This window comes from Channa argus, chromosome 19 (genome assembly GCF_033026475.1).
Source record: "Channa argus isolate prfri chromosome 19, Channa argus male v1.0, whole genome shotgun sequence".
NCBI lineage: Eukaryota > Metazoa > Chordata > Actinopteri > Anabantiformes > Channidae > Channa > Channa argus.
Window position 1 is genome coordinate 2,266,263 of NC_090215.1, and position 24,819 is coordinate 2,291,081.

Consider the following 24,819-nt stretch of genomic DNA (forward strand, 5'->3'; position numbering starts at 1 on the left):
CAGTAATCCATCACTTTTGTGCTTCTACTGCTTTACTCCAAACGATTCTCACCTTTTCGTTTCTCTTCAAACCGTGCAAAGAGAATAAGCATCTGATCATTTCACTGCACTACTGTCATTTCACCAGCAGATGTCACGTGTCTGCTGTCTAGTGGCTTAACCACCAGTTAAATGAAGCCCGGCTGATTACGTCCCCCTGTGGATCTTACGTAATATTTTCAGTCAGTCAATCAATTAATCAATTATATTTTCTATATATGCAGTACTGTAATTTTGTTACGTTAGTCTGGTTTGGATTTTAAATAAAAAACAAATCATTTCAAAGTCACACCATCACAGTTCCTAAATAAGTATATTATTTTGAAAGGCAGAACCGGAGGTCCTGCGTAATTACTGTTTTCCTAACTTGCCGCTGTAAAAACTCCAGACACCTGTTGCTAAGGGAGGAGTCCACACAAAGTCCCGAGCGCATTACACGCACACGTTGCGGCCAGTGTCACATGGAAAAGAGGAGGCGAGTGAAGTGGAGCTGAGCCGACCTGTGAGGGTTTGGGGATATGGCTGCAAAAGATAAGGTTGGCGCTGGGGTTGTGGATTAAATTGTCCTACTTTTTACTGACCACCAGTCAACTTCAGGAATTTGTTCGACTGCAATGTTTCAGGACAGAACGGAAGGTGTGTAATTTGGTGTTTTAGCCTCGTCGAGTTAGCTAAGGGCAAACTAGTGAACAGACTACATTAATTATAATGTTTTTTAAAAGTGGAAGAAGAAGTGATGGAGCGTGGTGTAGCTCCATTTTTTTAATATGAATGACACGCGAATTCCCTTCAAACCTAAAGTTAGTAGTGACCGTTACCGTTTCGCCTGGAAAAACTCAAATCTTTCTCTAACTTCGAAAACATTAATTCTACACATTAATTCTAATGCACGTGGTAAAGTTTTGGCTTTCGTAAAACATTCATTCTTGATTTTTTTTCTGTTAAATTGCTTCTCTCGACCAAAGTTGCTTCAGTCCAGCGTTTATCAATGACAACAAACCCCAACTAGTCGAGATTATATCAAAAGGTTTAATTAAAATCGTTAGATTTTAGAAATGTCGATTAAACTAGCTGAGTTTTATACAACAAAAAAAAATTCTATCTTTATTATTATGATATTTTTAAGGACAATTCCCTATAGAGAATATGCACCGATAGCATTGCAATAAAGTGCAGAACATGTAACGTAACAGAAATGGAAACATCGGCAACAGACTGACGTGTTACAGAAAGGTGAATTTGAGAAAACACTTAGGTTTTCGGTTGTGTTTTGCGTCATTACTCTGTTAAGGTAAGGAATTAGTCGATTATTCGACATAAGACAAATTACTTAAGTTACCATGTGGTTCCAAACAGCACTGTTCTTGTAAAAATACTGCAGGCATATGGCAAAACTCTAGATGCACTGTTCCATTCATCCAAGTCAGATGCTGTAAATCCACCATGTGTTTCCAACACATGACAGGCAGCAGATATGATGGAGTCAAAACAATATAAGCGTGTCCAGTTATAACCGTAGCTGTGTCCTGCAAAAATGCACCTGTTATACAAAATGTAATGCTCCCACAGTAAATTTTGTCAGGATTATTAAGAGTTTTCTTTGTTCTTGACAGTGTCCTTCATCCTAGTTTTGGTCCAGCACTGTGTCTGAGAACTGAGCTGAACAGTGGGGTAACGAGTCACCAGGCCCGAGGGCCACTGGACCTGTAAGACATGCTGGCAGCAATGCTGCGCCAGAGCACTGGTGGAGGATCTGGAGGAGGTGGTGGCGGTGGTAGTGGTGGTGGAAACAAACTCTCTTTAGGTATCCCTCGACTCTCTAGCTCCAGCATGGGTTCAACGGGCCCTGCTGGCTTTTCCAAGAGGGGCTCGTTGAGCACAGACAACTCGGATATCGCCCTCTCAGACCCTAACTACATCATGCAGCTTGTCAGTGATGTGCGCAAGTTCGCAGATAAGCTTCTACAACTTAAAGAAGTTTTCAATTCCAAAGGTATGTTTAGGATGTGTCGTTAAGTTTTGTCAGTTATGGCCACATTGTTGCTTTGTGGAAAGGGGCCATACGATTTTCTAACCGAACAATACTTTATTGCACACATTGCAATAATTCAGTTATATTCACTCTAAAAGATTCAAATACTGACATCAGCATGTTCATATGTTTTGGCTGTGTTTTATAGTATTGCTGTATTAACATAATGCAAATTGAGATTTATTTATTCAGTCTCAGTAAAACTACTTAAGCTACTACTTAAGAAACAGCACTGTGTTTCTGAAACATTGCAAGGCAGGAAGTAACAATGTAGCAGAATTGTTGAACTACACAGTTTATTCTGAGAAATCCAATCCGAAGTCCCTGCAGACTCACTATTGTCAATAGACATGGGAATAGTGAAATCCACCTGTCCAACAAAGGGCAGTGGGTATCTCTGTCTTAGACCAGAACATCATAATGCAACTTGTCAGTAATGTTTGCTAAGGTGCTTCTACAGCTCAAAGAAGTTTTCAGCTTCAAAGGTATTTTTGGAGCGAGTGGCAATAAGGACAGTATGGTAATATACACATGGTGACAACCCTGTGATTTTCTACCTGGACATTATTCTGAGAGGTACTGATAAATCAGTTATATTCACTCTAATAGATTCAGATGGTGACTTCAGAAATTTCTGCTATTTGCACAGTTTGTTTGGACAAAACCCATAAACCTCTGTGTTTCTTGTGAATGAGGGCTTTTCAACATTTCATGCTTGTGAATGCTTCCAAGTTCTTACTTGTGATGACATAAACACGTCTGTGTGGTTAAAATGATATTCTGGTTTTGTGCTAACAAACCAGATGCAAGCTTTCTATTTAAATCTGAATTTCTGTCAGAATAGAGGGGCAAAACATGGAACAATGCAAGCATGTCAAAGGGATTTGTAATGGAATGTAGCAACCAGTCAACTCTTGTGTACACACTGTTGCTTTCACCCCAGAGTGCACAGTCCCAGGCTATCTACCTGTTTTGTCCTGCTGCGGCCTTGACTGCATGGTCAGTCAACCAGGCTTATCTCTCTTGTAGCTTGGCTCTTATACAGTGAAATAATGTGCACTCAGTAATGACATGTTGAGCTCTTTGCAGAAAATATTGTCAATATTCTGATCTGAAAAAGCAGGTGTCTCTATTTTTAAAGCCATCTCCTCAAAATAAAGAAAAATATATTGTCTTGTCATCAAGCAGCAGCAGCAGCAGAAGCATGATTTCAGCAGAGGTTTACTTATTTTTTCACTTATTTTTTTAATAGGCTTCCTTTAATCAGGGAATTATTAAATGAACATTTTCCGAGAGACAAGGCTGATAAACACTGCTGGTTGTGAGACTCCGTATTTGCGTAGGTGGTTATTACATTCCTGTCTCACTTTGTTTGGTGTTGGCTTTTGGTTCAGATCCAGATTTGTTAATCCCCAAATCTAGTAAGCGAGGCCTAAGGAACGTAAGGTGGCCATGCCCCTCTGTTACCACTATGCCATGACACCCACGCCTCAGGAATCAATGTCAGCTTTTTTTGTCTGGAGAGGTCAGAAAATGTGCTTGACCCAGCTTGACTGGCTGCTGTTCTAGAGAGCAGAACAGGCGCTTTTTAAGCAACAATGTTGCATAGCTGTCATTCTAGATGTTTTGCCCTTGATGCTTGTCAAGGTAAGAAACCGGTTTACAATCTCTGCTCTGTCCAAATATCAATACACAAACTATGTACAAGTAACACAATCCTTTTGAAAGTGACTTAAGCTTAATCTGCGGCTAATGTAAAGCACACGCTCGGTTATGGAAACGAGATGTTCATGTGTGAATCTAAAACAGGACTACTCCCATTAGAAGGCTTTTTTGGCAAAATACAGGAAAGGGCAGGTTTAGGGAAGCCAGGCTGGATGAAATAATAGGTTTCTTGTTTAAGAAAGTAGAAGGATTGTGTCTCAAAGTGATTCCAGATTCCAGGAAAAGGAAAAAGGAGTTTGTTTGATAAATCAGTGATTTTACATTGGATGACACTTGGTTTCCATGCAAACACTCTTTGGAATCTTATCACTGTCTCTCTCACTTGTCCTCTCAGCACTGATTCAAATAAGAAATGGGGGAAAAATACAAAGGCTACCAAATATTGTCATACGTTAAAATAAATAATTTTCTTGGTCATATGCAGCCAGTTTGTGGTTGTGGTTGTTGTGAGCATCGTCACAGTGTCATTGTTGAGGTTTAGTCCCTTGAGCTTTAACAGATTCTTGAGAGGCACTGACTTGTGCTGTGATTAGATGTGATTTAACCCCTTCCATCTTAATTTATGACCATATTGTCTCTGCTGCACCACAATAGTTCAAACCTCTCCTTACCACAGCCACTCACTAAAACTGAAGTGATCCTTTTATTTTTTTTTACCACACAGAGCCAGTAGTCAGTGGCAATATTGAGTTTAGTGCCTTGTACTCCTCGCAACAGTGCCTGCATTCACTTTCAACAATGTGAGTCTGACACCCACCGTCTCCGGAGGCATCTCCAGACTAGCATGCAGCAGCTAACTGGCAGCTTTTGCAGAAATGATGCTTTCCCAAGTCAAGAATAGCTGTGGTTTGTGGGATTGGTCCCTGGGGGTATCTTACGCCTAAAAGTATTTTTTCCTAGCAATGCACATCAACCATAAAAGGTAATTGTTACATGGTGAGTCTTCAGCTGTGGTTGTTGTCAGCGATGCTTAATAATTTCGATTTTTGATGTGTCTGTTTTTGGTCAATGGAGATGACCTGTCAGAGCATCCATACAGTGTGATATTTACGTTTCCTCTTTAATTTGTGACAGTGTCCAGTGGATTTGTACGTAATTGAAGGAAGCTCAGACTAAACGGCATTTGAACTGTTCTGGAGCTGCTGTTATCTTCCCAAAGCTTTGCAACGGGTTGCTGTGCATCTCATCTATTTTTAGGAGTGACGGTGTGTTGTTCTCTGTCTGACTAAGACAGGTGTGTCATCGGTGTTTACGTGCCAGAGAGAATGATGGCCTCCTTTGTTCATCAGCCACTTAAGAATGAAAACTGCAACAGGAAGAGAGTCACTCAGTAAAGCTGAGTGTGGCAAGGAGGCATTTTATTTAAGCCTGTATTAGCCAGGTGTGTCATTTTTTAAAAAAAAATCTGGTATTAACACGTGAAGAAAACTCATGAATTTAAAATGAGAAGTGAGCTTGGACAACGCAGACTAACTAAGGGTAAAGCTGTGTTTTACTCTTGTTCTCCCTTAGTTGAGATGTCAGTCATAAATCTCAAATATGTTCAACATAGAAAGAGACAGAGTGACATCAACCTGATCCAACTAGGTCCAACATATCATCGCCACCAAATCAGCTCTAAAGTTTCTCATCGTTACACCACTCGCTCAACCAAGCAAATGCCTGCCTACTTTGACCTGCTTGAGACAATGTCTAAAGTTTGTAAAACTGGTAAAAACACTGTCACAATTCCACAGCATTGTCACAATATTATGAAATATTCCATACAATTACACTGTATTGTAATTATGGGATATTAGGCGTAGTTTTAAAGTGGCTAAAAATATAGGAATCTTTTGGGTTTTTCAATATTTTAGATGATGCTTCTACTGTATGTGTTCATTTACCTTGTTAATTTGTAAATGTTCATTTGAGTTCATTGTTATTACATACGTACAGTTTTACACATGTGCGTGGAAAATGGCAAAATCAAAGTAATTAGAAATTGTTGCTTTTCACAAGGTCATACACTGATATTCTGTGACGTACAGGCAAGCAAAACCAACCCTAACCCTAACAACTGCAGTGCACCATAGCCAAATCTGTGGAACTACTGGAGAGATGGAACTAGTGTCTTTTAAAAGATGTTCCCTCATTTGGTCTTTTGCTGATTAGTGGTGGAAAGTGCTGTCTAACGTGTCAATGTAAAATCTCCCATAATCCTAATTCCACTGCTGCTGCTCATCTTATTTTTACATATCACAGAGCATGATTGGTTGTTAATTACCCAGGTGGAATATCATGCGTGTTTATTATGTTCATCCAACTTTGTCAGCTGTCTTTATTTTGCTGCAAGGCAACGTATTTATGATCAGTTATTTGAGTAGAACTCTGTAATGTTTAATTGCAGCACAAACGTGTCAAACTATCCAAGCCTGGGTTCACCGACTGTGTGCGACTATGACGCAGGAAGGTCGAGCGGTCGTCCACCAATCTCACAGTTTCGGTTCAAACCCCGGCTCCTCCGGTCACATGTCGAAGTGTCCTTGAGCAAAACACTGAACCCCAACTTAGTTGCTCTCGGTGAGCGTTGGCCAGCCGCATAGCAGCTCCCCCATCGGTGTGAGTGTGAATGGGTGAATCAGAAGCAGTGTAAAGCGCTTTGAGTGATAATAGGTAGAAAAGTGCTAAATAAGTGCAGAACATTTACCTCAGCCTACTGACCATGAGTGTATCCTGTCAATACCAGTTTGCTAACTCTCAAATACTGTGCCCTTATTCTTTCTAGGAAGGGTTGCTGTGCAACAAGCATGCATAATAACAAGTTTGTACCGCAAGTTCATCATCGGCTTTACTGTTAAAGCCAGCTGAATGTTTTGCTTTGTGTCATAAGCACTGAGTCATATGTGTCCTCTGGTAATCAGTGTGGGGTTTCTTCTCACAGCTGAAATTTGGTCCTGGGTTTTAATGATTAACAGATACGTACTAAAAATGTTCCACAGGTGTTGTGTAATGTAGAATGACATACTCTTTGTAAGTGGCAGGTGCACCTGACCACTCAAGCAAGTGATAATTTCGAGGTGCGAAACCGAAAACAGTCTATTTTTTTTTTTGTCCCTGTCATCGTTCTAAAACTGAACGGTACAATTAGTACATTTACTGCATTGATGTTACACTGTACATAGTTTGTGTGCCTTTAAGTTGAAATATGCTGTGATTAGTTTTTCTTTTTTGGAAGCCTGTTAAGTATTCTGCCGTGATACTAAAGCTTTGTGGGAAAGTGCTTCTGGTCTGGGTCCTCAGAGAATGCCTAACTACTATTTTAGTGATTTGTATTCTAAATCACCCCTTGTGAAATACCAGCCTAAAATTAGCCCTACTTTGGCTTTTCACTAACAATTCCAGACTTTCTTAATAGCTGTAACTGTGCTCTGTTTCAACAGTCTGTCCCACCAGGTCTGGGATCCTCTGTAAGCATTGCAGTCGTCTTGTTCTTCCAAAGAGTTCCTTTTATGGTTCTTTTACTGCAGCTGTATTTAAAGCCACTGTAAATTATGCCAAGCACAAGACAGCAAGCCTTCTTTACTTTGAAGATGTCTCTCTTAAATATCCAGAAGGTTTGGGAGTCTGATCCCGAAATAAAACTTTTTAAAGGATCTCGATTTAATACTATCCTTATCTTGTTAAGTAAGCTCCCTAAAAAGGATTTATAACATTAACTTAATTGCTTTGTGTGGGTTAAGAGCACAGACAGAATTAGTCGACATGCTAGGGTCAGATCTTTAGATTGTTACCCAGCCCCCCACTCTCAGGATTTAGGTAGGGAAGTATTTTGACATATGGCAGGCTAACTTATATCCTCGGCCACGGCAAACAAAACATGAAATGGTTTACTATACCAAGCAGCATCAGCTGAAAATGTGTCCTTCGTCAACCCGCAATGTTTGCAATGAAGGCGCCCTGTGATAAAAAGAGGCTGACTTTAAGTTAATAACTTGAAGATTTGTAGGTTGTTTTGAAGTTGGAACCCAAGGGAGCTCCGTATGTGTGTGTGTCACTCCTCTTTCCTTTTCAAAGATTTATGTTATGGGCACTGTTTTTGCTGGGGCAACTTTGTTCCCGAAGTCTGCAGATGTCTGCCACACACACACACACACACACACACACACACACACACACACACACACACACACACACACACACACACACACACACACACACACACACACACACTAAGATTCCCACAGCATACGTGAGAACCTAAGGGTTGTGTGCTCTTGAGAAACTCTCTCAACTAGAGGCATCTTACTCTATATACAGATAAGCTTTTCGTCTAACTGTAATAGATTATCCAGAATAGAACATATCATATGATACCAGTGTCATATTCTTGCATGTACTGTGTTACTCAGAACAAAGATGGCCAATTTAACCAATACATCTTCTTGTCCTCATTGGATTAAAGCTTTGATACAAGGATGGGCAATTTATCCTCTGAATGAGCTTATATGGGCCCTGAATCTGTTGCTTGATCCCTGCATTAGATTTAAGTCATTTAGAATTAGGCAGGGCAGTTTTAATTAGACACCCTGCACTTTTAAACAAGATCTAAATATTTAACCACAAACGTTGTCATTTATTGCAGATATACTCGAAGGAATGCCAGGTTTATTCGATTTGTATACATTATTTTCCAGCCATGTTTGTAAGGAGTTCATCTTAAAAATGAATAAAATGCAAAATAATTGTATGTTGTTGTGGGTTTTTTTTTTTTTTTTTAAATAAAATCTTATATTTATCAGATTTTTGCAGCATAGCACAGGTGAAGCACTGTATGCACAATAAACAACGACAAACGGAACTTAATGGTTTGAATCATAACATCATAACCAACATCCAAAAGTGCTGCTTTCATTCTGCTCATCATGATTTAACAAGTTGCCTCCCAAAAACTAAATATAAAGGTTCTTTGTAAGAGATTTTATTGGAAAAAACAACTTGGATGCCAGTTAAACTATTCTTACATCAGTAAATGGACTGTAGGTGGTAAATGCATCAAGAAGCAACACATTTTCACTTTTATTTATATTCAAACTATATTTAAACTATATTTATATTGATTTTCTTTCTATTTATTTATTTTTCTTTTTTTTATTGATTATGACTATAAGTTGGCAAGGAAGGATGTGTACTGCGTCTGCCAGTTAAAAGTTCACTGTAAATGCTGCAAGTGACAGGTTCTTAATTGTGCAGTTCTTGAACATTGATTGTTGCTACTCATGGCACAGTGTAGGACTCCCAGGCTCCTAAGCCTTTGCTAATTGTTGTCTGCAAAATCTCTCTTCTATTCCCATTTGTGTACTAAGGACTGTATTCAGCATAATTGGCCTTGTTTTTAGGGCAACTTTGGGGCATGGTTGCATATGACTGGTTCAGCCCCATGCTGGGTTCAAAATTGTTAAAGGCCAATAGAGCTGATGGCAGCGAGAAAGAGAAACCGCTGTCGTCTTTGTCTGCAGAATTTTGTGAACTCCAAGTTGCTGTGTTCAACAAATCTAGCGTGGCCCCCGTTTAGTACCTTTTTAACAAGGCTTGCAGGTGTGGATCAGTGTTGCTGCCACGGACCTGAATGGCTTCACCACCATACAAGGCCTGTGTCTAGCAGCCCCTTCAGGTTTTTATGTACCTTTTGTGATAGTTGCAGGATAAAATGCCTAATTTGGCTAATCTTTTCAAAAAAAAAAAAAATAATAATAATAAAAAAATGTGATGGATGTTGCAATGTTTTTTTTGTGTGTGTGTGTTTTAAATTGCAAGGCTGTGCAGAATTTATGGAGGATTAGTTGAATAAATTGTTGTGATTTGTTGTGCGCTACATTGCAAATTCCTGGAGGGACTGATCTATTAAAGCTGTTAATTGTAACCATGGTTTAAAAAAAAAAACAAGACCGTGCCATGTGTTCACAGAAGGCGCTTGTTACTCTTCCAACTGAATCTGTTCCTGAAATTCTACAGATACTTGGCCCAGTTTCTTGTTTTCAGAATTTGTACACATCTCCCTCAAACCCTTTCATTTTAACCAATAGAGATGCTCAAAATCTGAGAAAGTTGTTTTATTTAGTGCATTTGAGTCCATTAAATGCCAAGAGTGATTATATTCAAAAGCATAACCCTGCTGCCATACAAAGCACATTCTTCCAGGATTACGACGCCGGTTAAGCCAAACAGTGTCTTCTTGTTCTGAATGCTGTTTTTGCCCCGTAACCTCAGCCCCCTCAAATCCCACTTCTGCCTCTTGACAGGTGCTGTAGAGTAAATAGGCCTGTCTTTGAGCTTGTTGGACCCGATCTCCCATCTCCCTGGCCTTCTGATGTTCCTTTGCCTACATTACTCTCTTCAGGTTCTCTTCAGGGCCCATTTGGCTGCCAACTAGAGGTTGCACAGTGGGGGGATTTTCAGACTCTCCTTAAAGAAAGCATAGTTGCAATGCCAGCCTTGAGAGTTTTGTATCAACAGTAGGTGGTGATTTGGCGGTTATCTAAACCGAGAGAGGGGGATTGTCTTGCCTCTCTGTTGACTTGAATAAAAGCTTGCAATGTTTTGCCAGTTTGCCATTGGATTTGAGGATAATTTTCAATTTTCACATTGGCTGTAATCTTTATTATGAATATGCAATATATGGTTATACCACAGGGTTCTCTCTATTAGTCAAAATTAATTTAATGCATTTCCTATTGTCATTATTCACTGTGCGAAAATATTCATTGGCTTAAGGTGTCCAGAGCTAACAAGACTGACAAAGGCAGTAGCCTGTGGAGTTCGAAGATAAAAGCCCCCCCATCTAGTTGTGAGGTGCTGTGTGTCTAGCCTAGGGCTCTTTTCTAAACACTAGGCCTGTGTGCAAGCAGTCATGGGGAAAAACAGCTTCAAAGGTGAAGCTACAGGGAATGCTGCGGTTTTTAAGTTAAAGTGTGGGAAGGCAACTTTTCTTTGTCTTTTACCAGCTGCATGTAATCTGCTAATCCATAAAGTGGACCACTGGTGGTCTGTCGACAGAGGTGGACCAGGGCTGCTGACCGCAGGAAGTATGTTGAGGAGGGGGATATGAAGTGATGTATGGGCCACCCATTGCAGTGACCCTTGCAGAGCGTAAAAGGTTAAGTGGACCCATTTTGACAAACCCCATTATAGTTTGAGAAACAGTTAAATGTTGTATTGAAAGGGTCATTTTAACCAATGAGTTGCTACATGGGCAAATGAAAAAAATTTGGCCTTTCACCCAAGCCAATTAAAGACGAATCAAGTAAAGCAAGGCAATGCTTATTGAGTCACATGCTGATTGATTGGATTTGGTTGCTTGTCTTTTGAAGAATAGGATGAGTTTCGAAGGAAGCCCCTCAGTATTAGCCGTCCCAGAGATTCTGATGAATACACATTTCTTTGAAATAACTACCACTACTGAATCTTTGTTGGTTACATAGAGAGTGGCCAGCTGTGGAATGGCTCAAAAGGACACAATGGGAACTTTTGATTGACATTAGCCATGCCTAACCTGTCCAACATCCTATTTTGTCTCCTCTTCCATGATGTGCTCCCATTTGATTGGACCTCTGCCAACCGTGTTTTGACACGTTTAGTAATTTCACACTTGCTTTGTGGTAATAAGCGGCCCTCCATCTCAGATGTTTTGAAGCATAAATAATACATTGCTCCCATGATTTGCGATGCATGACTGAGCATAGCTAGGGTCACAGTTGAAGGAATGTTGCCAAGTCATTTTGTGTCAGGCCCCCAGTGGAAGTTTTGTGCTTCAAAAAGTCAAACCATTGATGCCCAAAAGTCAGAATGGCAAGTTTCCTTGTGGTACATATCAATATTTCTTATGTGGTTTTTTTATACTGTGGACAAATGTATTTACAAAGCTTTTCACATTAAATGCTGGCATCTGAAATGTTGTGCAACCAAAAAGACAGATGTGTTAAACACTAAAATTTGCATAGCTTACATTTGATAAGACGACTATGTACATTCCAAGGACCCTGGGGTCTTTACAACTGCGCTAGATATGCATTTGCAACAGGTGTGAATGATTCTAACACAATAACACTACTACAACAAACGTCACAGAACACAAGTTCCTAATTGAACATGTTGTACCCTTCCTGTTTTTTGTCTAATGTTTTTACTGTCAAGCAATATACATTTAGATATTTATAAGGAAACCAATAGTGCCTCCTCACATACTGCATAGATTAAACAACCAGTATGATCTTTCTATACAAGACCCTTGTATACAATATTAAATTTTATTCCTTGGCCTTAATGTTTGCGTAATCATAGGTCTGTGACATGAAAATGTTCTGCTTTCAGTGCAGCATCCCAATATTTTGAGGTGTGATGGCGAATGATTCCATCTGCCCTGCACTCCTGCAACTCCCATTCCCGCTTCAGAACAAGAGGCTAGAATGTGGGGTTTCCATGACGCTAATGAAGTAAAAACCTAGCAATGGGTTCTTTGCAGCTTGTGAGCAGCTCCTGATCTGCGGCCTCCTTCTCATCAGGATCAGAGTTTGATCCTCCTGTAGCCTTCATTCACCAGAGCTTATTATGCCCAGGAATGTCTCTCACTCTCTCCTTCTCTCATAACCCCCACTGAAGCAGGGATGTGGGGTGCAGGGGTAAATTTAGTGACAAATCCCAAGTGAGAGGGTCGTTCCAAATAACACACACCCCTTTCTCCTCCGCCTTTTTTTTTTTTTACTTTTATATTCACAAAAAAAAAACCTCTTATGACTCCCTGCAATTTTCCCACCACTACCCATCACTCTACACTTCGCTATATTACCGGTAAAAGTGAAAAGCTGGCGTTGTGATTTAGTGTTCCATAAATGCTTCATGTGACAGGCCCATGTGGTGACCAGTCCCACTGTTTGCTAGTGGCCCCAGGGACAATAGAGTTCCTGGCACTCAAACAAAAGCTCACTCAAAACTCGGTTGTCTTCCCAGTGGAAAACAGCTTGATCGTCCCAGCAGTTTCTTCTTTTAGCCACTTTTTAGATGGCCTTGAACTGATGTTTGCATTATTTTCTGTTATTCCAGTCCCACAAGGATGTCCTCTCAAAACTTTCTTTCTTCTTAAAAAAGTACCACCACTGAATCAAAATGCATTGCCCTTTGCTTGCCTGGTGGGAATGAGTTGTCTTCTCTGTCAGTCGAAAGGGTTAAATAATTAGTCTCTGTACATTATCATGTGTCCTGCTGGGCAGGGGGGTGCAATCCTAATGGCTTGCTAATTAGCCTCCATTTATGGCCATTCCAATAGGCCACACATCCGCCATTGAAGTTGGAAGCCCATGGAGCTTGCAAAGGAAGACGCTCTGTCTCATGGGTAGTTATGGTTTGGACTCATTCTAAATGTCTTGCTTGTCCAGGCATGATGCCTCCAGGACTCAGGATTCAGTTACTTGATCAGTGAATAGGAAGTATATTCTCTGTGGGAGCATTAGGGCCTTTGTGTTTACTTGTTATTCAAAGGATAATGTCCATAAATGGGTCCAACCTGACCAGGATCATTTAAGAGGTTAAGGGCTGTAGCGGCTTGTTGTAAACGTTGATCCTTTTCAAATCATTGTGGGTTGGGCTCACTATACAAGGTTGTGGGTGAAGCTTTTTTTAATTGAACGTTTTGTTTATTTTTATAACATAAGAATATATTAAACACTCCAAAATCAAACATCACACCAATTTTCTACTTTACCCTTTTTAGCCATGTTTCAAAGACAAAATTATTTCGGCTACCAACTGCGAGAATGACATTCTCCATACGCCCATGTGCATTGACTGTATTGACTCAGAGTCGGATGTGTGGCTGGGCCAGAAGCAGATTGTCAGCCCTATTCCTGCTTCGTGGGGAGCTGGGGTGCTGAAACAAAAGGACAAGAGGCTTTCGTTATCAAAAGCCACCAGGTCTCTGGCACTGGAAGGAGCCGTGCATGACAGCTGATGAAGATGGATGAAGATGGTTGCTAAGGAGCAGGATAAGACTCTCTTGAGTCCTGCTGAGAAGATTTTGGCATACTGGAAGCAACAGGCCATTTTGACCTGGAGTAGTTCATGTCGTGTTTGGTGTAGTGTAGTGGGACAGTCTGGGATGTTTGTCTTATGTAATCGTTTTGGTCATTGCGCTCTTCTGAATCGGGTGCCACTTTCTTTCTTTACTTATTTATATATTTAGTCAAGAGCTTGTTTACATAAGAATTACTTGACCTTGACCCCCTTGTGGCGTTATTTCCAGGCGTTATTGCGCCTTAACTTAATACTTACAAACTATCTATGCACACACACACACAGCTAATGGAAGCTAATGGATACTGTTTGGCCTGGATAGTTTTATTTTAATATATTGTGTGACAGTTGTGATCTTGTGGATTATTGGTAATTTGAACTTGTCACCTGCTGGTCAAAATTACAGGTCAGCCCTTACTTTGCATCGTCATGGTACCATACAGGACCAGCATTAGTAGCTCCACTGTGGGTAGTATTTGTCCCACTCCAAACGAGAGGGCTAACAAATAAAAGAAAAAAATAGGAGACAGCTAAAATCTTTCTGATCCCCCCTTCCATTATGTGGTAATCTGGGAGTGATCGTCAGCACAAAATCAGGCTTTGACTGTCTGTATCCTGTGTGTGCGTGTGTTTGTGCATGTGCACCTGTGTGTGCGTGTGTTTCATAATTGAAACATGCATAACTCAAAATGCATGTAACTGCACATGTAACATTTAAAACGTTACATGAAAGAAACCTACTAGGCAGGCTGCGGTGTGATTCCAACCGAGGACCAGAACATATTTTAGACACAATTATGTGTGTTTATATTGTGTTTTGTGAGACGGGGCGGCAAAGACATTTCCCACCCCTTTCCCTTTCCATTTAATACTTCTAGCTGTCATTCATGGCAAAACTACTAACTAACCGTTTGTAAATGGTGGTTATTCACTGTAACTAAATCACTTCTTCTACCCAAAACTCTACACACGGTGGATTCTTCCTCACACTAATTGCATTGTTGTGAATGGATGACATAGTATGACATGGCTGCCATGGTCACCCTTTGAACCAACAAAGCTGCAGTGATATGTGGTAATCCAGTTGCCATTGAGGTCTCAAAATTCATTTATAATAACTGGGTTTAATCCGCTAAGTATTTACTGCGCCGGTTAGAACTATTGTTCAGCCTCAAGTTCTTTCATTTTTACGACACACAGATGAATTTGAAACCAAGAGGCCTCATTAAAACTCTTACATTGTGACTTCAGCTACTCTTATTAAAATACATGTACTTAATTGACATAACTAAAAAAAATGGTACAATCCAACCACACTGCATATTACAAGAAAGATCAAATGCGACGATGACCTACCGATCACTGAGCGGGGATTTATATTACGTTTAGATTATTTATATTTATATTACGTTTATATTATTTCGGATAAAAGAACTATCTTTATGACTTTCCAGAGCACCAGGGCTTCCTTCATCAGGCAGTCCATGAGCGTCTTGGAGAGCTGCTCAGAGTCCTGAAGGCCATTATTGACAAACACCAGAGCCTCAACTCGGTGGACATCCTCAGTACAGCTGGAACCGTCATCGCCACAGTCAAAGGTGAGCTCTAACGACCGGCCTTTAACACACACACTTCCAGCTTTCCTGTGAAACATACCAGCTACTCCTCCGCTCCTCCTTTGGTCTGTTTTCTGTCTCTCCTTATCTATATCGCCTCCTCCATCCTTCCTTGACAGTCTTCTCTCCTGGACAATCGCTGTTACTATAGTATGTCCTCTCTCCCCCACTGTCTTCCTATGGCTCAAAGAGAAATGCCCAGGGAACCTTTTCTTGTAGCTTTAAAGCAACACACTCTTCAGAAGTCACTCAAGTGCTCAGAATGCAACAGTGGGCATTTTTTAAACCACATGTGGGGAGTAAGAAAATAATATTTGGGAGTCAAATACCTGCTTGGGGAGACAGAGAGAAGCGGGTGTCCTTTGTGCTTTGTCTGCCAGTCTAGAGGGAAATACACTGAGGAATCCTTTTCAAGCTCTCATTCTCTGAGATTTTGATCTGGCATGCAGGTCAATTCCTAACTTGGCTGCCACACAAGAATCCCCTGACTGTACCTCATCTCCATTTACATGCAAAGAAGGACATAGAGGGGCTGCATAGCTTATTGAATTGTTTGCACTTAATAATGAATGGTGACATGGGGAGCTGAACAAAGTCTGAGGCGGCTTTGCACATGATTGTGGTTTACCTTGACTAAAATATTTGTGTGTGTGTCAAAAACAGTTATTAAAGACGTGCAAGTTCATGTTTTGTGCAAGAACAAGCACATAGAAAGTCACACAGAAGGACATTTTTCAAGAAGCAAGCCTTAGATTTGACAGTCCTAACAGCCCTAGGCTCTTAATAATAATGATTTTATGGTGGCATCTTAACAATGTATAAAGGATAAAAAAGTATAAAAATTGCAGCCACTTACAACCCTGTCTTATTAATACCAACTGGTTTATTTGGTGACATCTATGAACAGGTGCCTGTGTTGAATAGACTCTTCTGTAAATGGTCTATCATTTCACACTAGTTGTTATAGGCCAGTGTTCTATATTTATTTGCACTGACGTGTGCTGTAGCACCTGCTTTTAGCCATTACATGTTTTCTGACACTAGGTGGCCAGAACTGCTCACTTGTTGACCCCCACACAATAACAAGGTGCTATCAGCTGTAGAATTTTACCAGTATTTTAAAGCTGTCGGTCTTTGACATTATTCAACATTACAACACCAGTGTGTTCTGTTGTGTTCTGTCCTTAATTTACCAGTTATAAATAAGCAATAAAAATGTGTGCTTAAACTTTCAGGATGTGTGGGCTTTTGGGATTTCTGCTCCTTCACATTATGTCATTCTCCAACACTACATTATATGGTTGTTCATAAAAACCTTTTCATGTCCTCCATCTAATGATATTACTGTACGTGCTTTCTAAGTCTTTGTGTTACTCTTCATTGGAAGTAATTCCTTGTAGACTGATATTCTGCGCAGCATTTTCAGGCTGACAATATTTTCGAGAGACTTATGCTTTTCCAGGGAAACAATGCAATTTTTCCTCGATGATGTAACCATGTTTGGACCACTGGTTTGGGCCTGAGCGAGTACTAGCATTGTATTCCAGCAAGCCTCAGGATGTCCTGTTGGGGGTAGGGGTTGGACAGAAGAGGAGGAGATGTAACAGACCAAGAGAGTTATGTGCTTTGGATAGTGGTGGCTACAGTAGCTGCTTTGGACTTGACAAGAGGATCCAAGAGGCTCTCATTGGACCCCATTAAAACTTTTTCTGGCAGGATTACAACGGAGCCCTTACATTTCCTGTGACTAGGTCTAAGACACGAATCTTTGCGTTGGATTTTTTTCTCTATCGGTTTTTTCTTTTTCCTTGACAGAGGAACATCGTAGCTTTTCAGTGGCCTGTTTAAATGGCTTTGGAACGAAACTTTGCCTTTCAGTCACGCTTTAGTGGTGGTTACTGTTCATTAAGAAGGCTACTTTCTGTTTGAAAGGGGACGAAGAACCGCTTGGTTTGAGGTTGGTTGTTATGCCATTTGTAGCACAATATACTTTTTGCTAATACTGTTTACCACTTTTCATTAAGTTACTTTTACACTGAGTCAACTTGGACTGACTACTATCCAAAGGGAGTTACAAAGACAATCAAGTGCCATGGTAAGAACTGTTTATTTTCGGGTTCATCGAATGTAGGTTCCAGAAAGGGCAGAATAGCTTTATTTGTTTAATTAAAGGAAGTTGCGAAAGGAGTGCTTCTTTAAGCTTTTATTAATATTGGGAGTAATTCTAAGAGCTGAGCAAACGGAGTTTGCAGGACCATTGAGATGAAGAGCTGTGCTTGGGATCTTTTCCTCTGTGTTGTCGGAGGAGCAGAGGCCATTTATTAGCCGAGCACGATCGGCGAGAGCGATTGTAGACCTGGAGGAGGGTGTTTAGGGAGGAAGGTGATGTTGAGTTGACCACTCTGTAGGTGAGATTCAGAGCTTTAAACATGATGCGGACGGCCGATCAAAGGCAGTGAAGAAATATGAACAGTGTTCCACTAAACTAAGTCAGTGGGTAACTCCTCGTCTTTTCGGTCCCATGTCCAAAGATTCTTGGTATGATGCTTCCAGATGAAGTTGCTTGTCACTTCGGATAAAAAAAAATGTCTGCCACTGAATGTAAATGTGTCCTTTGTGGCTAATCAGTAATGAGCCACACTGCTGCCCTTCCTTTCATGGTCTGTCTATGTACATGTTCTTTGAACTAGACTAGACTATTCCCAGCTCATGCTTCTTCCACAAAGCCTGTTTTCTATTTGAAAGATAGAATTCACAACACATTTATTTAAAGAGTCACTGGTTACAATCAGCTGAAAGAAAATAACCAAAAACAGTGGATCTTTGAACCCCAAAAATCTCCATTGTTCTAATGGAAAGGAAAGGCTGAGGAAATCACTGAGGCGGCAGAGCCGCGCACTGACATCACAGATTTATTGCTCAGTGTTTGAGATCATTTTCTGAGCGCCTCTCTCCTAGTTTATTTTCTGTGCTCAGTAAGGACAGGAAGTTTATTGTGAACGCTGATTACAGCCGTATTTACGCTGTTGTTTTTCCTCCATTCTGTCCTCAGTCATCACTGTGTTTGGACTTTAAGCAGGAAGTTGCTGCTTTTCAAGATTACAGCCAGATATACACACTTGCGGTCTTTGCTTATCGTTTTTGTGTTTTGAGGTACACAGTTGTTTTTGGATGCCTCTGAGGGACTTTTCAAAAGTGAATGTGAATGTCCGCACATTTTTACATACAGTATGATGTGAACAGCTCCTTAGTGCTCAGTGTTATCCAAGGAGTTCAGCATGACTCAGTAGAGATCATCACAGGAGCAGGATGATGAATCATGCCCTAAACACAGGATGTCTCTAAAATGCAGGGCTTCGGTTTGCCACCAAAACTTGACTCATTCTTACTTCATCCCGATTTGATAGGAGTGAACTTCAAGGAGGTGAACGAAGAGAACAAACAGCAGCTTTTTGGAGAGATATACACTGCTATTGACACATTGGCATTCACATTTGGCAATGTGTAAGTATGATGGCATCACTGTGATTAATATTAATCAAGAATTTTGTTTTTTTTAAAGGTAAACTCCCTATTTGCTCCTTGTCAACTGTGAGAGTGCATCATTAATTTAAGTTAATAAATCTGCTTATATAAAAGTAGAAATCAATAGGGATAATTGGAAAAGAACAATCCTGGTCAGTAAATAAATGTGGGGGGCTTGAGATAAAATGGAATGTGTAGGTCTTTTATCATTGTCATTATGAATGTGCTCAAAGTTTCTTTATATTTCCTGCATATGTTCTATCTAATTAATTCTCTGACTCGTATCAATTAATTTCTGGTTTTCCTTTCCTTCAGTGTGTCTGACTTCCTTATGGGAGATGTAGAGAATGGATCGGTGTTGGGGCTTCCCCTACCTAAGATAAGCAGGGTAAGGAAAGTACAAAATAATAGATAGTTTTAATAAAGTGATGTATTCATCTCTTCATTATCTGTAACTGCTTATCTTGCTCAAAACCATGCGGTGTCAGCGGGTGAGTTTAAGTCTATGTCGGGGGCAACACAGGGAGACTAACACGAACAGACAACCATTCACCCTCACGTTCACACCCATGCAAGCACAGGGAGAACATGTAAACTCTACACAGAAAGGCCACAGCCTGCGGGTAGATTCCTACCAGGGACTTTCTAGTTGTGAGGCTGCAGCACTAACCAATCCTCCACCTGCCATGTATCAAAATAATTCCTACCATGTTCCATATATAGTTCAGTTGGCATCCTGTTGATGCCAGGATGTGGCCTACTGCCCCTAAACTGTCGAGCAATACATACGAAAAATTACTGCAGCAGAGTTCAGGGGTTAAGCCAGTAATTAAACACTGACACCAGTTCCTGACGCGGTCTCTGCAAGCGATGAAAGAATTCTCTGTTTTGTTGTTTTGCTGTTGTGGCTTTTAGAGTAGCTCTAAGGAGGAAGGCAAGCTTGTGATAAGCCTTGTGTTTGATCTGTTTTTCAGTCGTTTGAGACCCTCTCTGTGGAATCTGGAGGATCCGGCCCTGAGAAAGATGATCCGCCAGGTAAGACAGATCTCAGTAACACACAGCTACTCTACGTCAGTGCACCTCAGTGAAAGTGAGAGATTGAGCAAGTTTATTCATGAATCGTTTAAGCTGAGCTACTGTTGTTTTATCATTCTGTTGTTTCTAGAGTGTCACTGCCATTGCAGACAAACCTGGCACCGGGTTCTATAAGCTTTCAATTCTTGATGACAGTTTCCTTAACTACTTATCAATATGTTTTAGAGCCAGTCACTTGTCAGTACTGTTTACCTTCATATTATCATGCGAGGCCAGTGAAGGCTTTTCTCACTGAGTCGCAGATGATGTTAGCTAAACGCATGTCCAGCAGAGGGGAGAGGTGTGTTGGGTGGGGGTTGGTTGTCATGTTTAAAGCCCATCATTTACAAGCTCCCTCATGTTATCCCCATGGTTGTCACAGGGCCATGTCCGCCAGTTCGGCCCGAAGAGGTGGACAGGACACTGCAGCGGCAGGACAGTGGGGTGGAATCAGCGCTGCTCTATGCCAAGGCCTGGTCCAAGTACACCAAAGAGCTGCTGGCATGGGTGGAAAAGCGTCTCAACATGGGTGAGTTAGGAGACAGGTGGCAGGAGTATTTTTGAACACGGCTAAGTATTACGTGCTACTCTGATGTACAGAGGTCAGCTGGCAGGTGTTGTTGTTGCTGTGTCATGAACTATGTACTTAACTTGAGCACTTCATAACATGTTAGTGTGGATAGTAATGTCAGGGTATTTTCTGACAGGATTTTATATATGTGTTATGGACTTTTGTGCCTTTAAGGGGCTTTAAAAAGCAATATCATATTAACTCAACACATCAAACAGTGGTACTAAAATATTACAACAAATCCTCTCAAGACATGTTATAACACACAAAAATACACATGCTTAAATAACAACTGATACACCCTTCAGACATTTTTTGTTCCATTTCTATTTTTTATTGCTACTCTCTCATTTTTATATGCTCTAATGTGCAAGCTTTGAAAACTGCACAAGATCCTACTGTTAAACTCGAGTTGACAAATAGATTTTTTTTGGTAAAACTGTACTGTGCAATATTCTGCAGTGAAGGACACAATTAAAAAAGCATGCTGAACACACTGAGCATATTTATTTTCAGAAGAGTTTGCAAATTAGACAAGTAGGTTTTTACCAAGAAGTACTCACAGTTGTTAGTTTTATTTAAAATATACACTACACTCTGCTCCACCCAAACTTCTCTCCCCCAGTTCTCTGCCGTCTGTAGCTTTAATTGCAATTTGATGTGTGTTTCTAGAGAAAAACTGCTTTAGAAACTGTTTTTATTCAGTACATTTTGGTTTTTTTTTATGTTTAATCGCACAAAGTTAATAGAAATTTTACAATTCTATTAACTTTGTGTGGTAGTAAATCATATTTTTCCTTTTCTGTCTGGTTCATGTTTGCATGTTCACAGCTCTAGGCAACACTTGCTTCCTGAAAATGTTTTGCTTTAGTTTAAATTCCAGATAGAGTTTTGAATGACTATACATCACTAAACAGAATTTTAGCTCCACCCAAATGTGGGTATTAATTAAGAGCTTATTTGCTGAGAGGTTTTGCTCAATCACCTGTACTGGCCTTAAAACAATAGAGGCCTGTACAGGCTCAAGGCTGAGTGTGTGAATGTGTGAGCTTTTGTTTTGTACATTGGTTAATGAATGGGTTCAGTCTACTAATACTTAGTCACAGAGTGACACAAAGAACTCAGTCATGCAAACAGGCATATTTGCTAAACACATCCACTGTAATTAATGCTTTACTTACTGATTTTATGTTGTAGTTCTGTCTCCTCTCGTTTGACCACACTGTGGACCACTACTGGGTGATTTTATCAGAAAAGGCTCAAGTGGTTTTTAGTCAGTGTTTCAAGATTCAAACAAATGTATTGATCCTTTGGGGAAATTTGTGTTGCCTTGCTACAGCTGCTCTCCACGTGAAAAGTAGAAATGAAAGGATACACTTCCACCAAAGACAATAAACGAATACAAGTACAAACTACTGATCAATAAGTAAGAAAAAACCCAGCTAGATGAGTAAACGTAAGTGAAATAAAAAATAATAATTGAAATAAAATCAATACTATTTGTCCATTTTGACCATTTAGTCCCCCTCCTTTTTACAGCAGAGGGGGTGAATAGAACAGTTTAATGGCCACTGGGAGTATTTGACTATGATCAGTCTGTGGCAAACAGTGGAGTTAATGGGAGGGGTTGTCGTGGGTTGAGAGGAGTTTGGACAACATTCTCCTCTCAGTCACAAGATGCAGAGGGTCCAGCTTCTCCCCCCAAAACAGAACCAGCCCACCTTAGTGAATTGTCCAGTCTGATACTGTCTGCCACCTTCATATTGCTGTCCCAGCAAACCACGGCTGGAGCTGGCTACCACAGACTCATAAATAATCTGCAGCCTATTCGGCAGATGATTGAAGGACCTTAGTCTCCTTTAGAAAATACAGCCTACTCTGGGTTTTCCTGTAGATTGGTGCTGCATGAGCTAACCAGTCCAGTTTATTGTCCATGTGGACACCTAGGTATTTGTTCTCCGAAACTACTTCCACCCCCTCTCCCCCTACATAGTGAGAGTTGACAGGAGTCCCAGACTTCCTGATGTCCACCACCAGTTCCTTTGTTTTATATTTGCAGGCCTTTAGAGTACACTGTACATGTTGTTAAATTTACCGAATCTATATCAGTTTTGCTGTGTTATTTACAGATATTGAGTGTGCAAAGAGTTACGCCAAAATGGCCGAATCAGCCAAGACGCTCGCAAGTCAGCAGGTGAGTTGATATTGCCTCTAGTTTCTCTGGCATTTGAATTGCTGCTTTGCTGTTAAGGATTAAGGCTTTCTCTTCTTTGTTTAAGGAATTCATGCCTTTCCGTGAGATCTACATGAACGCTTTCAAAAATGACATTGAATACAGTCAGCTGGTACTTCACACTGCTTCAATACTCCAGAGCAACAAATTCATGCAGGTTAGAAAACAAACTGTCTACTGCTCCTTTCCAAATGGGTCTTTGTCTTGGGCTGTACAATGGTACAATGGAAACAAGAAGACTTGCTGACTTGCTGTGTGTGTGTGTGTGTGTGTGTGTGTGTTTGTGTGTGTGTTCCAGCCTCTCCTATCCAGAAAGAATGAACTGGACAAACTTCGAAAAGAGGTTAAGGAGCAGTGGCAGAGGGAGCAAAAGAAAATGGTGAGTTGACCTATTTAACATGAAAGTCATTCCACAACTTTTACACTGGTCTCTTTCAGATTATTAGAAATGCATTGTGGTAATGTTTGTAATAATTAACGTTATCTTAAAAGAGGATAAATACTTAGAATCTGTTAGTCATTTTAAAAGTTTACCATAATAGTTTTTTTTTGTTTTGTTTTTTTATATTTAAGTGGACAAAAACATCAGCTGCCAACAGCCTAAAGTTACAGCGTTGACGTATGTGGTGGTATCTGTACTTGCATATACTGTATGCGTGGAATTGTGTTTATTTCTGTTGTGTATTAATTGAATATATTTACATCTCCAGCATGACGCAGATACTGCTCTGAAGAAGGCTCGGCTGCTGCAGGCTCAGCGACAGGAGGAGTATGAGAAGGCCAAGGTTTCTACTAGCCGCCTGGAGGAGGAGCAGATTGGAGGAGGGGGAGGAGGAGCAGCAGGGGCTAAACAGCTAGAGAAGAGGCGAAGGCTGGAGGAAGAGGCTCTGCAGAAGGTGTAGCACCTATTCTGTTGAGCTTTGTGTTCACTGTACACTGTAGATTGCTATGGGCCATGAACTTCTGTTTTAGCATTTCTTCTTCTGTTTTGGTATCACCGTTATGACATGAAACACTGCCGACTGTTGATTGGTCAGAAAAAAATTCTGTATCACCTTTGAACCATAGCTGTCTTATCATCTGAGCTCTGAAGAACTATTTGCAAAATGAATGGCATTTCTCCGGGGGGCAGCTGTAGCTCGACTGCTTTACCAACTGGTAAAGCAGTCGTCCACGCACCACAGGGTCAGTGGTTCGATCCGCAGTCCCGGCTATATGTCAAAGTGTCTCTGGGCAAACCACTGAACCCCTAACAGCCCATTCCCATCCCACAGCTGTGCAGTGCTGGTCCAAGTCCAGGAGAATTTGGGGAGGGTTGCGTCAGGAAGGCCATCTGGCGTAAAAACTGTGCCAAATCAACATTCAGACAATGCGCCGCTGTGTGGACCCTGGACTCACGGGATGAGCCGAAAAGACAAAAAATAATAATATTTTTTTCGATACCCTTTATTATTGCTGTGTGTTAAGGTGGCCTTCCCATGATGACCAGCTACAATGAGTGCATTTACATGGAATTAAGTAACCAGATTTCTCTGGAAAGCTGATTTTATTTTGTATTTTTTAAATGTTTTTTAAGCGTCATGTAAATGCGAAAGCTTTTTTCCAAAGTCCAGGTTTAGAATCAGGGAAGCCGGCTTTCTCCAAGTAGATTTTTGTGGGAGAGCGCTGATTTCTTTGCCGTGAATACACGTAACCAGGTTTCTAATCATCTCTCTCCAACTGCTCATGTGCGTAACAAAAGGCTGCAGACAGGAACATGCAGCTGAGTGAAAGAAAGAATGAAAGGTCATTAATGGGTGATGCTGCCTCAACAGTCTGATCATGTTGAGTACTAATCCTACACAAAAATTTAACACAAAGGTCCTCATAGAACTCTAAGTCATAGTTTTCTCTACTGCGACACACACACACACACACATTATCCGAAAAAGTTGATTTCTCCCAGTAACCCGGTTGCTCA

At 40.7% G+C, this 24,819-nt stretch overlaps 1 protein-coding gene across 7 annotated transcripts in view; it reads left to right on the forward strand.

The window, feature by feature from the left end:
• Positions 1 to 444: 444 nt before the first annotated feature.
• Positions 445 to 24,819, forward strand: part of arhgap29a (Rho GTPase activating protein 29a) — a 35,887-nt gene continuing 11,512 nt past the window's right edge. The window contains exons 1-11 of one of the 7 annotated variants that reach the window (XM_067485946.1): positions 445 to 575; positions 1,653 to 2,032; positions 15,295 to 15,438; positions 18,864 to 18,960; positions 19,297 to 19,369; positions 19,956 to 20,016; positions 20,438 to 20,584; positions 22,756 to 22,820; positions 22,906 to 23,016; positions 23,158 to 23,238; positions 23,570 to 23,755. In XM_067485946.1, the coding sequence (XP_067342047.1) occupies positions 1,753 to 2,032; positions 15,295 to 15,438; positions 18,864 to 18,960; positions 19,297 to 19,369; positions 19,956 to 20,016; positions 20,438 to 20,584; positions 22,756 to 22,820; positions 22,906 to 23,016; positions 23,158 to 23,238; positions 23,570 to 23,755 (1,245 nt within the window). In that variant the 5' untranslated portion in view covers positions 445 to 575; positions 1,653 to 1,752. The other 6 variants (XM_067485945.1, XM_067485950.1, XM_067485947.1 and 3 more) reach the window with 6 other exon arrangements.